This window comes from Dama dama, chromosome 21 (genome assembly GCF_033118175.1).
Source record: "Dama dama isolate Ldn47 chromosome 21, ASM3311817v1, whole genome shotgun sequence".
Classification (NCBI taxonomy): domain Eukaryota; kingdom Metazoa; phylum Chordata; class Mammalia; order Artiodactyla; family Cervidae; genus Dama; species Dama dama.
The window spans coordinates 63,712,408-63,728,665 of NC_083701.1; the positions used below are offsets into that span (position 1 = coordinate 63,712,408).

The 16,258-nt window shown below is 36.6% G+C and overlaps 1 protein-coding gene across 1 annotated transcript in view; it reads left to right on the plus strand.

Annotated features, from left to right (window-relative positions):
* STK3 (serine/threonine kinase 3) overlaps positions 1 to 16,258 on the plus strand; it is a 293,448-nt gene that overhangs the window by 197,051 nt on the left and 80,139 nt on the right. The window contains exon 9 of the mRNA XM_061123688.1: positions 14,051 to 14,243. Coding sequence (XP_060979671.1) covers positions 14,051 to 14,243 — 193 coding nt within the window. The remainder of the gene's footprint in view (positions 1 to 14,050; positions 14,244 to 16,258) is intronic.

Genomic DNA, 16,258 nt, shown 5'->3' on the forward strand with positions numbered 1-16,258 from the left:
AAGGCCTGCATAGACACGATTCTCTAGGAAATTTTGAAGAATCGACAAAAAAACCTCCTGGAACTATATAATAAGTGGATATAGTGAAGTCACAGGATACAGGGGCAATGTAAAATATTCATTTGCTTTCTGTTTACCAGCAATAAGTAACTGGAATTTGGAAATTTTGAAAAATCCTTTTAGCAAAAGAAATAAAAAGAAATACTTAAGTCTGACAAAATATGTATAGAATCTGTGTGCACTGATTAAAAAAAGCGAAGTTCTAAAATAAACTGAGAAACAGTCCATGTTCATGGATTAAAAGACTCAAAATGTGGTTAAGATATCATTTCTTCTTAATGTTCATCCACAATAAAAATTCTAGCAAGCTAACATGTAACTGTCGAACAAAATGATTCTAAAGATTACATGGAAAGGCAGAAGGCCTAGAACAGCCAACACAATAATGAATAAGAAAAAATAGTTTGAAGACTCCAATTTGCAGACATCTGTAAAATTATAGTAATAAAGACAATGTGGTATTAGAAAAAGAATAGACATGTATTATCAGTGATAAATCAATGAAACGGAATAGAGGGCTCAGAAACAAACCTACACAAATATAATCAGTTGACCTTTGGAAAGGCCACAAAGGCAACTCAGTGGAGAAAGAATAATCTCTTAAAGGGTGCTGGAACAACCCGATCTATATGGGGGAAAAAAAAAGAACCTAGACATAGACTTCAAGGCTTTCCAAAACTTAACTTGAAATAGATCATAGACCTTAATATAACATGTAAAACCAGAAAACTTCTGGAAGAAATCATAGGATAAAATCTATGTTACCTTAGGTTTGGTGTTGAGTTAAAACACCAAAAGCAAGGTTTATGGGAAAAAAATAAAAACAACAAACAGCTGGTGATATTAAAACTTAAAGCTACTGCACTGTGAAAGACCCCATTAGGAAAATGGAGAGACAAGCCATAGTCTGAGAAAATATTTGCAAAGCACTGCCTTATTTGAAAAGACTTGTGTCCAAAATACACGAGCTCCTTAAAAATCAACAATAAAAAAAGCAAACAAGACAATTTTAAAAATGGGTAAACGTACTGAACAGACACCTTGTCAAAGATCATAAGTGTCAAATAAGCTTATGAAAAGATGTCCAGCACCTTTTGTCCTCAGGAATTGCAAGTTACACCAACCATGAGATGCCACTTAAATACTTGTGAGAATGTCTAAAATGAAAAAAAAAAAAAACAAACCAAAAACCTGAAAATACTGAGTGCTGGTGAACAAGCTCAGCAACAGAAACTCTCATTCACTGTTGGTGGAAAAGCATAAATGGTGTAACACTGTTAGAGAGTTTGGCAGTTTCTTAGAAAGCTGAACATACCGTGAGACCTACCAGTCTCGGTCCTCGGTTTTTATCCAACTGATCTTGAAATTAAAACGCTCCTCTGTGCTCTCATGGTATTCTGTTTATCTCTGTGCGAATGCTTAACTCACTGTATTTATATTTGTCTACTTTCTAATTTTCTCCACTAACCTGTGCATTTCTCAAAGACAAAGGCTATATCTTAGCATACTGCCTGGCACATAGTAAGTGCTTACAAATACTTAAGATTTATCAAGTCAATAAATAGATATGTAAAATTCTTTGTAATGGATTTTAACTGACTTTACCCTGTATTCTTTAGCATAGTGCCACAAGATTACCATCAGCACCGAAAGTATCTACATTTAAAAATAATCAGGTATGTCCTGGCACATGAAGTATTTCTGGAGCAGTGCATAAGTCAAACATGTCATAAATATTTGGTTTGGGGGGAACTGCTTGTTTTTGCGGCCCTGACTTGGCATTTCTCTGCCCCAGAATGTCATTTGTATCAGCAGTTTCAGTAATGTAAACTGCATGCTAAAATTAACATTGTTATTTTGTTGTAATCCAGACAGTTTTCTTCTAAACTGTATGTTTTGGAAGCTGATTTCTTAAAAGTCATTTTATAATGTTATCATTTCTGACTTTATAAAAGCAATTTCTTTTGTTAAGTATTTATTAAAGTTTCTGATTATTGCTAAGAACTGTCATAATAGAGCAGAAAAGGAGTAGGAGAAAGAAAAGATGAGAAAAAGACATTATTTTCAAAGACAGATTAGCTCTAATTTGGGACTTCCCTGGTGGCACAGAGGTTAAAGCGTCTGCCTGGAATGCGGGAGACCCGGGCTCGATCCCTGAATTGGGAAGATCCCCTGGAGAAGGAAATGGCAACTCATTCCACTACTCTTGCCTGGATAATCCATGGAGGGAGGAGCCTGGTAGGCTACAATCCATGGGATTGCAGAGTTGGACACGACTGAGCGGCTTCACTTCACTTCACTTCACTTCTGTTTGCTCTAAGAACATAACACAATTATAAATCTTTTTATATAAACACAATTTAGAATGCAATGACTAAGTGATGTGAGTACTTGATATTTCCTATTGTATGTTTCTGTCAATTTTGTAGAGTCAGCAGGTGTTTCCCGAGCTCCTGTTTTATGCAAGTCATTGGGGAGATTACTGCATGTAGATATGTAGATAGATTACTAAATGTATTAAGAAATATAGATACATCCTTGGAGAAACATAAATACTGCTTATGTAAAAAAATAACACGGCAGTGGTGATGGTATTTTAAAATATTCAGGTTTTTAAAAAATCAGTGGCCAGTAGTCTTTCTGAAAAATACTGATAGTATGTTAGTAAATATAATAACCTATTTTCTAAACTTGTTTTATGTGTATAAATCACAAATTAATGGACTTTGTTCTAGCCTTTTGTCTTTGGTGCCCTCTTGTGGATTTTGAATAAACTGCTCGTAACAACAGTTTTTTAAAAAGTTCCTTTTATCTTAAAATATTTGATTTTATAATCTTTATATTTTGTTCATCCTTTGACGTGCTTTTGGCTCTGGGAAAGAAGAAAGAAGTCATGGTTAAGGTTGCTATTACTTTTTAATTTACTCTGTTATATATCAGTATTGTGCACAGGGGATGTAAGATAATCTTGTGTTTGAAAGCTTTTAATACAATGCCAGGAACTTGTACCGTCTTGCATCAGGGAGCCTCTGAAGTCCTGCCCACAGGCCTTCTCACCATTTTGGCTTGTTGTGCTGATGAACAAGTCTTTTATGACTCTTGGAGATCCTGAAAGCTTTGATGTAACTTTAAAACATGCCCGTGAACATGCAGAAAGCTAGGATCCATGAAGGCAGGCATTTCTGTTTGTTAAAGACAGATACGTGAAAGGCAGCAGCTGTATGAGCTCTTGTGCTGCTGCTTTTGCAGCGAAGTAGAAGGACCACCTACTTACAGCAGTGGGAAGCAAGTTCATTCTTTGTACAGATTTCCAGATACTGTTAAGTCTTAGCAGTATTTAATGGGTGGATATCAATTTATGACTTTTTTTCCAACCTGTCAGGTGTTGAAGCAATGCTTAAGGGCAGTGATTTGAAGGGGAATATTTCTGATGTTTTCTCAGTAGTTTCTTAGCTCAGTTTGGGTTGAATGCAGTGTGAAACGAGACCAGAGCTAGCCAGTTGCTCCTGCTGTGGGCTCTTGCACCTGTAACCCGGAAACACTGGACACTGTAGATGACAGAAGCAACAAATAAGTGCTAGCCTTGCCATGTTTGGAAGTGGAATGTAAAGGGAATGTGTGCCCTGTGCGGTCACATCAGGAGTTTCACCTTGCCCTAGTGCAGAGTACCTCTACTTGAACAGGACACAGGACTCGTCCATGCTATGAGGCATACAAGCAACTACACAAGAGTTCCCTTTGATTTTTGCCTTTTCTAAGTCAAGAATGATTAAAATTTATTTGGTGATGCAGGTTAGCATTTAAGCACAAGCTCTGGTTTAGTTCTGCATGGGGAGAAAAGCAAAAGATCCCTGCCACAGGTTTCCCCAATTTTACGCTCATTTCCCTGAAGTTGCACTGCACATGCCATGTTGATTTCTTATTTGACTCTTTCACCACGAATTAGTTATTAGATTTCAGTGTCTCTCTCATGTGCCGAAGTAGGAAATTCCATTGCCGTTTTATTTTTTTTTTTTTGCTTATATATAACTGACATTATCTATTTCATTATCTGTATTCCTCTATTCAAATTAGGATCTTTTACAATTTTTTCTTTAAAGTCAGTTTGGCCTCTTTAGGTCCATAATATTGTAGTTAATTTTTTTAAAACTGGAGTTTCGATGCTTTACACTCTGTCAGTTTCTGCCGTACAGCAGAGTAAATCAGCGTTTACATACATGCCCTCTTTTTTGGACTTCCTTTCCATTTGGGTCACCACAAAGCACCAAATTGAGTTCCCTGTGCTATACAATAGGTTCTCATTAGTTATATTTTTTTATACATAGCATTGCATATATGTCAATCCCAGTCTCCCAGTTCATCCCACCCTTTTGCCCCCTTGGTATCCATATGTTTGCTCTCTCTGTCTGTGTCTGTTTCTGCTTTGCAAATTTTCTAGATTCCACATATATATGTTAATATATGATATTTGTTTTTCTTTTTCTGACATTATACTCTGTATAACAGTCTCTAGAGCCATCCACATGTCTGCACATGACACAGTTTCATTCCTTTTTATGTCTGAGTAATACCCCATTGTGTATATGTACCACATCTTTTTTATCCATTCCTCTGTTGATGGACGTTTAGGTTGCTTCCATGTCCTGGCTATTGTGAATATTGCTTGCAGTGAACATTGGGGTGTATGTATCTTTTTGAATCACAGTTTCCTCTGAGTATATACCCAGTAGTGGGATTGGGTCACATGGTAGTTATATTTTTAGTTTTCTAAGGAACCACTATCCGTAGTGACCATATCGATTTAGATTCCCACCAACATTGTAAGAGGATTCCCTTTTCTCCATACCCCTCTCCAGCATTTATTGTTTGTAGACTTTTTGATGATGGCCATTCTGACTGATGTGAAGTGATACCTCATTGTAGTTTTGATTTGCATTTCTCTAGTAACTAGTGATGTTGAGCATTTTTTCATATGTTTGTTGGCCATCTATATGTTGTCTTTGGAGAAATGTCTATTTAGGTCTTCTGCCTGTTTTCTGATTGGGTTGTTTTGTTTTTTTTTTTTCCCATTGAGCTGCATGAGCTGTTTGTATATTTTAGAGATTAATTCTTTGTTGCTCCACTGAAAATATTTTCTCCCATTCTGAGGGCTGTCATCTTGCCTTGTGTATGGTTTCCTTTGCTGTGCAGGAGCTTTTATTTTAATTTGGTCCCATTTATTTATTTTTGCTTTCATTACTTGAGGAGGTAGGTCAAAAAAGATCTTGCTGCGATTTATGTCAGAGAATATTTGCCCATGTTTTCCTCTAAGAGTTTTATAGTATCTGGCCTAACATTTAGGTCTTTAAACTGTTTTGAGTTTATTTTTGTGTATGGTTTTAGGGAGTGTTTCATTCTTTTACATGTAGCTGTCCAGTTTTCCCAGCACCACTTATTCAAGAGACTGTCTTTTCTCCATTGTATATTCTAGTCTACTTTGTCATTGATTAGGTGACCAGAGGTGTGTGGCTTTATCTCTGGGCTTTCTATCATGTTCACTGATCTGTTTTTGTGCCAGTACCATACTGTCTTGATGATTAAAACTTTGTATAACCTGAAGTCAGGGAACCTGATTTCTCCAACTTTGTCTTTCTTTCTCAAGAATGCTATGGCTAGTCAGGATCTTTTGTGTTTCCATACAAATTGTAAAATATTTTGTTCTATTTTATAATTTTTACACAGAATGTAAAAAATTCTGTGAAAAATGCCATAGATAATTTGATAGGGATTGCATTGAATCTGTACATTGCTTTGGGTAGTATAGTCATTTTTGCAATATTGATTCTTCCAAACCAAGAACATAGTATATCTATCCATTTGTTTGTGTCTTCTTTCATCACATTCATTTTTTTTTTTTCTGAAAAATAATTTTTCTCGTGCTATAGTAGTATGCAAACTCAATGTGACCCCATGGACTGCAGCCCACCAGGCTCCTCCTCCTTCAGGACGAGGGATTCTTCAGGCAAGAAAATGGGAGTGGGTTGCCATGCCCTCTTCTAGGGGATCTTCCTGATCCAGGGATCGAACCTGCATCTCCTGCATTGCAGGCAGATTCTTTACTGCTGAACCACTGGGGAAGTCCTGAATATCAACAGGAGTATCTAATTGAATCAGTGCCACTAAGATAAGTTCTGTACTTATAACATAATGTTATAGAATTGTATAAGTAATAAAGAATTTAATATCATTTCAAGGAGAGAAATAAAATAATTAGAATATTGCAAATTAAAAAGACACCCATTTATCTAAGAATAGTCTTAGTCATGTTAGAAATGACAAATGCTTTCTAAAATGTTTGTGTTAATATCCTTTAAATCAGTCAGATAGTAGCTGAATATTTAGAAAAATTTTTACGGTGGAAGATATTACAAATGTAAAGACACCTAGTGCAGTGGCTCTGATTATTTCTCAGACCGTTATTGCATAAATCTGTCTCAGCGGTGGAATAGGATTTCCTAATAATGTTTTCAAATATTTGTATTCCATGTGGATTTTATGATTCATAACCTGGATTATCGTCAGTACTCTGTTTTGCATTCCTGGCACATGATGACCACTGATTGAAAATGCTATTGTATTCCTTACTGGAATTGGCGGCTCTCTACAGTGGGGAAGCATCTGCTCTGCAGACCTTTTTCTATAAAGTATCAACATGTTTTCCTTCTGCTTTTCTCTTGTAAGAAATAGCAGAGTATATATAAATGAAGTGTAACTTTGGAAGAACATTATAAATAGCTGTTTTATTATGAAAATGTTAAAAGAATCAAATGAAACTTTAATAGCCATCTAAAAGATCAGGAATAATTTGAGTTAATGATTGAGAAAAGTAAAAAGTGTTACTGAAGAGTTTTCAACACCATCACCAAATTATTAGTATTTGAGTTTTCTAATTTCATAAAAAACAACTTCTCATTCCTTCTGTATTTTATTGTTGACTGTTTGGATGCCACCCTCTCATTAGTGACTTGATTGCTTTTTTTTTTTTTCTTTTACTGTCGGTTTGTAAATTGGTTTAGCTTCCTCTAGCAAAGTGACTATGTAAGTGCAAGTAATATGCAGTAAAAACTATCCCTTCCAAACTTGATTCAGTGTTTTTATAATTTTATAGGTTATCTAAGTCAGTTATGTGAATCCAAAGATGCAAGCTTCATTATCTCAGCATAGATTCAATTCTGTTGTAGAATATAGGAAGATTTCAAAGTATTATTTCACACCAACCAGATGTTATGTTTCTTATTAAATTTAATGGTCACAGTACTGAATCTTACAAGAATGAGAGATAAATGACTCACACATATAAAAATAGATTTAGCTTAGTATTTTGGGAATTAACTGGTTGCAACCACAGTAAAATAAGATATTAAACTAGCAGCAGATTTTTTAAGAGGACTGGTAGAAAATCAACTTTTTTCTTCCCTCCTTAGTGGAATCTACTGAAAAGAGTAAATCTCAACCTTTTTTGTTAACTTTTTGACCAAAGTGCAAATTAGTTTGGGCTTCCCTGGTGGCACTAGTGATAAAGAACCTGTCTGCAATGCATGAGACATAAGAGACGGGGATTTGATCCCTGGGTCGGGAAGATCCCCTGGAGGAGGGCATGGCAACCCACTTCAGTATTCTTGCATGGAAAATACTATGGACAGAGGAGCCTGACAGGCTACCGTCCTTGGGGTCGCAAAGAGTCGGACACGGCTGAAGTGACTTAGCACATGCAAATTAGTTTACTTATGTGTATATCAGTTTCTTCATCTCTTAACTTAGCAAAATAAAACATGCTATAGCTAACTTATAATAGAAATTAACCTAGAGTTGAGAAATATTGTAAATAAAAACCTTATAAATTTGGAAGTTAGCCATTGGGCTTTAGAATCAAACAACCTGGTTAGAATCCTTGCTTCTCCACTTATTTGTTAGATGATCCTGGGCAAATTATTAAACTTGCCCAGTTTTTATTATTATTATTATTAATAAATTAATAAAATAATTATATAATATAAAATTATAAAAATGATATAATTATAAAAATAATAATATTAAATTATTAATCAAATGAACTTCAGTTTCATCATTTACACAATGGGGACAACAGGGTCTCTCAGTATTAATAAGAGGATTAAATAAGAGTGACCTACAAAATTTCCTTAGTATAGTGCTTTTAACTCATTGATGACAACTATTCAATAAATAATCGACTGAATAATTCTAATTAACAGTGTTTTTCCTACCAGTTTCTTTAATAGTCATCCTATGTTTTAAATAACTAGTTGATTTAAATAAAGTTCTGTGGTAGAACCTTGTATATAACATTCTGTGCTTTAGCACTACCTCATAAAGAGGGTTTTAATATTAATATAATGGATTTTGTAATGAGAACAAGACTTTTTAATGGATACCAGATATATAATTGTTAATAAGATCTGGTTACTTCCCTTATAGACTTTATAGTCTAATTGATTTGGACAAGTCAGATATACCTACAGTTACAGTATTGTGTAGTAAGATATGATCAGCATAGGTAAGCACAAAAGTTGATATAGCAACAGAAAAATATGACACCTATTTCCGACTTGGGGTATCTAAACTGAGAATGGATGTCTAAGTGTAGTTCTGTTGTAAAAAGAAGTTTTAATATTAAGCATGCCTGTGTACATATATTAAATATTGTGTGTGTGTATATATATGTATATGCTGCAGTCCATGGGGTCACAAAGAATTAGACATGACTGGGCAACTGAACAACAACAACAACATTAAATATTATAGTCTTCTCGTGCTTTAAGAACTTAATTTAAAGGCAGTATTCTCTATGAGGCTTTCTTCATTTGATAAGAGGTAGAGTAAAAGGCCCTGCTTTTTTTATTCCTGTTGTATTTTGCCAACACAGCATTTAACAAATTGCCTTGTAATTTATTGTTCACATGTCAGGCAATTTCTGTTAGACCTCAGACTTCTTAAAAAAACACAAAAATGGAACAAAACTGTTTCTTATTCTTTGTATCTCCAATGCCTAGTCCACTCCTTGACATATTATGAATTTACAATAAATGATTGTTGAATGAATGAATAAGTAATAATGTTGATTACTTCATGTATTCAATAAATTTTTATCAAGTCCCTACTGTGGCTCAGACCGTAAAGCATCTGCCTCCAATGTGGGAGACCTGGGTTCAGTCCCTGGGTTGGGAAGATCCCCTGGAGAAGGAAATGGCAACCCACTCTAGTACTCTTGCCTGGAAAATCCCATGGATGGAGGAGCCTGGTAAGTTATAGTCCATGTGGTCACAAAGAGTCAGACACGAGTGAGCAACTTCACTACTGTGTACCAGGTGTTCTAAGCATCGGGAGTTCATCTGTGAAAAAGAAGGCTTCTTTGCCTTCATCAAACTTAGATTCTAATGGTAGAAAAGCCAGGTACAGGCGATGAAAAATATAGAAGGATAAAAGATTGATGGGGACTGCAATTTTGGATTGGTGGTCAGAAAATGGCCTCGCTAAAGAGGTAACATCTAGCATCTAAATGGAGACCTGAGTTAAGCAGAAAATAAAACTGCCTTAAAGAAGAGCATTCCAGGCTGAAAGATCAGTCAGTTTAAAAGGCTGAAGAGGAACATGCTTCGAATGCTCAAGAAACAGCACAGGAGGCCAGGCTGGCTGGAACGTGGTGAGTGAGAAGGAATGTGATAGGAGATGGGATTGGCAGATGTTACCGGGCCAGATCACATTTGGCCATGATAAAGATTTTGGGCTTTTTTGTAACTGTGACAGGAGGCCAAATGTGGGGTTGGTGAGTCAGAGAGTAACATGATGTGATTTGTGTTTTGAAAGGATCAATCTGCCTGTTATGTGGGAAACTAATGGGAACAAAGAGGGCAAAAAGTGAAAACAGCTAGGAGGTTGTTGTAATAATCCGAGAGACGACAGTGGCTTTGAATAGGATGGAACAAGTAATTTGTATGGGACCCTTTCAGCATAAGATATGGTGATGTAAGCGGTGAAAAGTGTAAACTTGCTCCTCTACCTTAAACATTCAAGTAGATCAAAATTTAAAAATGTAAATAAGGTACATGTACTTGGTGGAATAATAGATTAAGAAATGAAGAAACTAGTTTCTTAGTCCCAGTTCTACTTTTAAATAGGTGTGTGACCTTGGGGAAGTCCCTTACTTTCTATGGGCCTTGTTTTTTTTATGTCTAAAATAAGGGGTTGAATTATTTAAGCTTCATGATTTTACAGTTCTGTGTAAAAGTAAATATACAATGAATAGTTAAAACTGCCTGGGGTACTGAATGGAGCACTTGAGTAGATTCAGAAACAGTTATTATAAGGTTTTCTTGTCCATAGGTATTATATTTATAAACAGTTTTACAGAACAGTTACAGTATGAGATCATAAATTTAAATGCAGAAGTGCAACCTGTGAGGCAGGTCATAAATTCTCGAAGTTTGACAAAGGGAATAATTAATAAAGACTGAGTTAGCCATGAAGGTAATAGGATTTAATTAAAATGAATTAGTGAGGAAAGAACATCCTGGGTAGTGAAGAAGACATAAACAAAGATGAAGTCTTAATGAGCATAGTATGGTACGGGTTTATGGCAGCTAGAGACTCAGTTTAGGTCAGCCTGACTCTATTGCATGATACATGAACAATGGGAAAATAGGTTGACTATATAAAACAAGATAACAAGAACATTAAAATCTAGGCAGCTTTGTTTAGCTTTCAGTGCAGGTAAGAACTGGGAGCCATTATAGATTCTTTAGCAGAAGAATATTATATAATACAAGTAGTTTTCAAGAAAGGTTGGTGTAGTATATATACTTTGAAGAAGGTGAAACTACCTTATTCCTAGTCGCATGGAAGCATTTGGCATACCTTTTCTCATTTAATCATCATAACACCAATGAAAGAAACCCAAGTTCAGAGAGTTTAAATAGCTTTACTAAAAGGTCTTAAGAGGGTTTCCCTGGTGGTTCAGTGGGTGAAGAATCTGCCTGTGATGCAGGAGACCCATGTTCTATCCCTGAGTCGGGAAGATCCTCCAGAGAAGGAAATGGCAGTTCACCCCAGTATTCTTGCCTGGGAAATCCCATGGACAGAGGAGCCTGGTTGGCTATGGTCCATGGGGTCGCAAGAGTTGGACACGTCTTAGTGACCACATCACCAAGCAAAGGTCTTAAGTCTAGTAAGTGCTTTGAACTAGGATTTGAACTAACATCTGTCTGATTCTAGAAGGTCGGGGTGCTCTTCCTTCAGTTACCCAGACATGAGTTGAGGATACTCAGGAGCAGTGAGACTGGAAAAGAAGAGATGGAACCTAGAAAGAGTCTTTTGAAGAAGAGCTTGTTGGCTGTTGATATAAAGGAAATGAATAAGAGTAAACCCATGAAGACATTGAAATCTTACTCTCAGATAGCTAATGAAGATACTTTAGTGGTTGTTTTTGGGGCTGGAGGCAGACTAGAAGGGCCATGGAGATGGGTGAAATGATCTCATTTGAGATTGTTGAGTTTTAAATATCATTAAGCTTATAAGTAGTAAATAAAAGTCAGGAAGATTTTCAGAATTTGGGAGTCCTCAACACACAAGATAGGTGAAGGCATAAGAATGAAGACGTCTTCCAAAGGAAGAGAAGCTCATGAAAGACGAGCAAAGGACTTGAGATATAATGCTGAGTTTATAATGTAGGTTTAGGAAGAGGAGGGCTGTCAAACCACTGAGAACAACGTGGATGTTCCTGTTCTCCAATATTTGCATTTTAACTTTCTGTCAGAACTTAGGTTTTGTTTGTTTGTTTCTACTTAAAGTGAAGTAGATATAAATTAATTTCAGTGCATGATCAAGTTTTTCCAAATAGCACATTGCTTGGTTTCTCAAACAGAATTTGTTAGTTTAGTTTTGTGGCCCTATTCCAGTTTATATTTTGGTGAACGTTCTAAAAAGCATTTTTTGGTTCATATTTATGTCACTGACTTGATTCTTCTGTGAATTTCATTTAAAAGCCAATGGCTGGGATATGGCAACAAAAATACATGCAATAAAAGAAAAAGATAAATTGGACTTCATCAGAGCTTTTGTGTGTCACAGAAACTGTCAAGAGAGTGAAAAGACAGCCTATAGAATGGGGAAAAATAATTGCAAATCATATATCTGGTAAGGGATTAATATCCAGAACCTAAAAAGGACTTATTTGGCTTGACAACAAAAACAGCCTATAACATTAAATGAGCAAAAGACTTGAATAGAGATTTCTCCAAAGAAGGTATACAGATGGCCAATAAGCACATGAAAAGATGCTCAACATCACTAGTTCTTAGGAAAATGTAAATCAAACCACAATGAGATACCACATATCCATTAGAATGTCTGTTAGCAAAGTTGGGGGGAATAACAAGTGTTGGTGAGGATGTGGAGAAGTTGCAACCCTGTACACTCTTGGAGTATAAAACGGTGCAGCCAATGTAGAAAGTGTATAATTTGCACTTCAAGTGCTCTCAAAAGAATTGAGAGCAGGGACTCAAATACAGATCCTCCTTAACGTTTGATGAGGTTACATCTTAAGTAACTCGCTAGTTGAAACTGTGATTGAGTCGAAAATGCATTTAATATACCTAACCTACCAAAAAGCCTAGCTAATTGTAGCCTACCTTAAATGTGCTCAGAGCACTTAGATTAGCCCACAGTTTGGCAAATCATCTAACACAAAGCCTATTTTATAATAAAGTATGGAATCCCGTGCAATTTGTTAAATGCTGTGCTGAACCGTAGCATTCTGTGAAACACAGATTGGTTTTATAGGTACAGAATGGTTGTAAATGTACGAGTTCTTTACATCCCCGATCACGTGGCTGGCTGCTGCTGTCACAGAGCTTCATGAGAGTAGCTCCTACCAAATGTTGCTAAGGCTGGGAAAAGTTCAAAATTCAAACTACTGTTTCTACTGAATGTGTTTCTCTTTTGTACTGTTGTACAATTGAAAAATCCTAAGTTGAACCATCAGAAGTCAAGGACCACGTATCTATAGATACTTACATACCAGTGTTCAGAGCATTATTCCTAATAACCAAAAGCTGTAAACACCTTAATGTCCATTAACAAGTGAATGGGTAAACATAAGGTGGTGATGGTGGTGGGGTGTGCGTGTTTGCACACACACAGTGAAATACCATTCAGTCTTAAAAAGGAATGGAATTCTGACATCTGGGACAACTTGGATAAACTTTGAAAACATTTTGCTAAATGAAATAAGCTAGACACAAAAGACATGATTCTACCTATATGAAGTGACTAGAATCGGTGAATTCATTGTGACAGAAAATAGAACAGAGATTCCATACTTTCTACCAGAAAGTAGAATAGGATTGGGAGAAGGGAGGAATGAGGAGTTAGTTTTTAATGGGTACAGAGTTTCTGTTTGAGACAATGAAACATTTTTGGAATAGGGTGTTGATGATTGGATGACACTGTAAATGTTCTTAATGCCATAGAATTGTGCCGTGAAAAATGATTAAGATGGTAGATTTTATGTTATGTATATTTACAATAATTTTTAAAAAGCTAATGGCTTTTGTACAAAGTTAGAAACATTATTAAGGCTGTTATAATAGTGCCAACACATTCTGTCTTTAATGTGCTCTTTTATTTATTTTGTTATATATTCTTTGTTGATCATCTACCTCATCTATCTTAATCCTACTTTAAGAACAACTGGCCACCTCCAGTTTCATCAAATAATTTCTATTGCTTGAGTTTTAATTACTAAAAACTTTACTATAAATTCTTTAGGTTATTTTGGATAGTTGGCACTTAGGATAACACTGTATGTATGTCCTTACATGAAAATTTAGTAGTAATAGAATTTTTTTATTATTAAAAATATAATAATGCTCATACTCTTCTAAGATATCCATTTGTGTTAGAAAAGTCTGCCTTCATTGCAGTGTTCTGCTTGCAGGATGAGGATGAGCTGGACTCCCACACCATGGTGAAGACAAGCTCGGAAAGCGTGGGCACCATGAGGGCCACAAGCACCATGAGTGAAGGGGCCCAGACCATGATTGAACACAACAGCACCATGTTAGAGTCTGACTTGGGGACCATGGTTATAAACAGCGAGGATGAGGAAGAAGAAGATGGAACTATGAAAAGTATGTGGCTTTTTCCCCCACTGAATATTGATCTTCTGTTTTGAGAGTGTGCTTCTATAGAAACCAGGATAGTTCTGTGTTACTTGTTATAGCCAGTTGTGGAAAATTTTGTTTCTTGACTTTATTTAACAGTCTAAAAAGAAATGATACAAATGAACTTATAGAACAGAGAGAGATTCGCAGACTTAGCAGATAAACCAAACGCCCTTCCCCTCAGTTGCCAGAGGGGAAGGGATTGCTAGGGCGTTTGGGAAGGTCATGCGCATACTGCTATCACTCAGAATGGATATCAACAAGGACCTGCAGTATAGCACAGGGAACTCTGCTCAATGTTACGTGGCGGCCTGCGTGAGAGGGGCGTTCGGGGGAGAATGGATACATGTAAACGTATGGGCGAGTCCCTTCGCTGTTCACCTGAAACTACCACAACATTATTAATTTGCTCTACCCCCAATGCAAAATAAAACGCTTTAAGTTCGGGGTGGGGGGGACAGTGAAAGGAGTATGGCACAAGTAAGTTTTCAGAATTTCTTTTAGTACAGCAGAAAGCAGCTCCTCTTTAACTGAGGGTTTATGGAACTTTTTTCTGTTGAAGGATAGATACTAATCCAAAATTTAATTTGTAAAGTATCTTTGAGATAGAACGATAGAGATAAAAAAATTCCTCACATTTGCTTTTCTGATTAAAAAAGTAAACCTAAAATTCCGTCCCAAATAATACAACATAATATTATTTCATGTTGTCCATATTATCGGTGAAGCTGCAGTAACACAGGGAAACAGCTGAGGGAAGACATTAAGGGCTAAGGTGGGAAAAGAAGAAACAGTAGAAAGATGTGTCAAGAGACAAGGATACTCATGCAGAACATGCAGCCCGGTGCATAATTATTACTTCTCGTAACATGAGAGGCACGGTGCCAGGGGCGCTGCAGGGCTGAAAGGACGGTTAAAGCATTCTCTCTGATCTCCTTTGCTTGCAGAGTGATGAAGACAGAGATACTTTCACAGGCTAGCATTTCTTTTTGTATAAACATGGCCCTTTAAGTTTGCAATTAACAATGTAGGACATTGTGATTTCTCAGTTACAGACAACAGCAGATTAATTACCTCTTGATGCCTACTGACCTTTTTCTTCCCCCACTACCCTAGTCATATGTGGTCAATGTCGAAGTCTAAGCACAGGCTGTTTTTCACTACATAGGACTTCTTCCGAAGGGTACAAACGCAGCAATATATGACTTCTTGCTCTGTAGAGCCTATAAAGTTATAGTCAAGTGATCTGCTGATAGCATAAAATGGATATAGGTAGGAATTTCCTCTCCAACATTTTTGTTTCTTTTTGCCTACTTTGTTTTTGCTGCTCCCCTCCCACCCCATCCCCCCCAGCACACACACCCCATGAGGAGGCTGCTTGATAAGCTTATAGCTTCAAGTCATTTGGCTCACTGCAGCTGCTTCCTTCATATTCCTTAGTATACATAGCTCATTATGGTTGTATACTTTGAAAGGGAGGGTTGTGAAGCACAGGATGAAAACACATTGCCAGATACTGATAGTTAATCCTGGGTGGGAAGGGGTGTGATTTTTTTTTTTTTTAATCTTATATGCTGATGGGTTTCCTGAGCCTTTGCCCTGGAAAGCAGTCTAAGACTTGCATTCCTAGCTGAGCATATTACTGGAATAGGGCTTCTGCATCCTTAACATGCTAACCGACTACACTGGACGGTCTTGTGGCCTCCAGAGCCAGCTTATGTTAGGGTACAAGTCATATGCCCTGTAGATTGAAAAGACAGATAAGGTCATTTACAGCATGCTTCCCATCAGTAGGTAGCATCGGTTTTCCACAGCTGATAAAATTCTTCTAAGTCAGGTTTTCTGATTCTTAACAAACCAGTAAGATCATCGAGTGCTTCATTCTATCTTCAGAGAGCTACTGAGCTCCTTATGAAACTACATAAACAACTTTTCCCTTGTAGTCCATATAATTGAACATCATCATTTAAATAGTAGTTTAA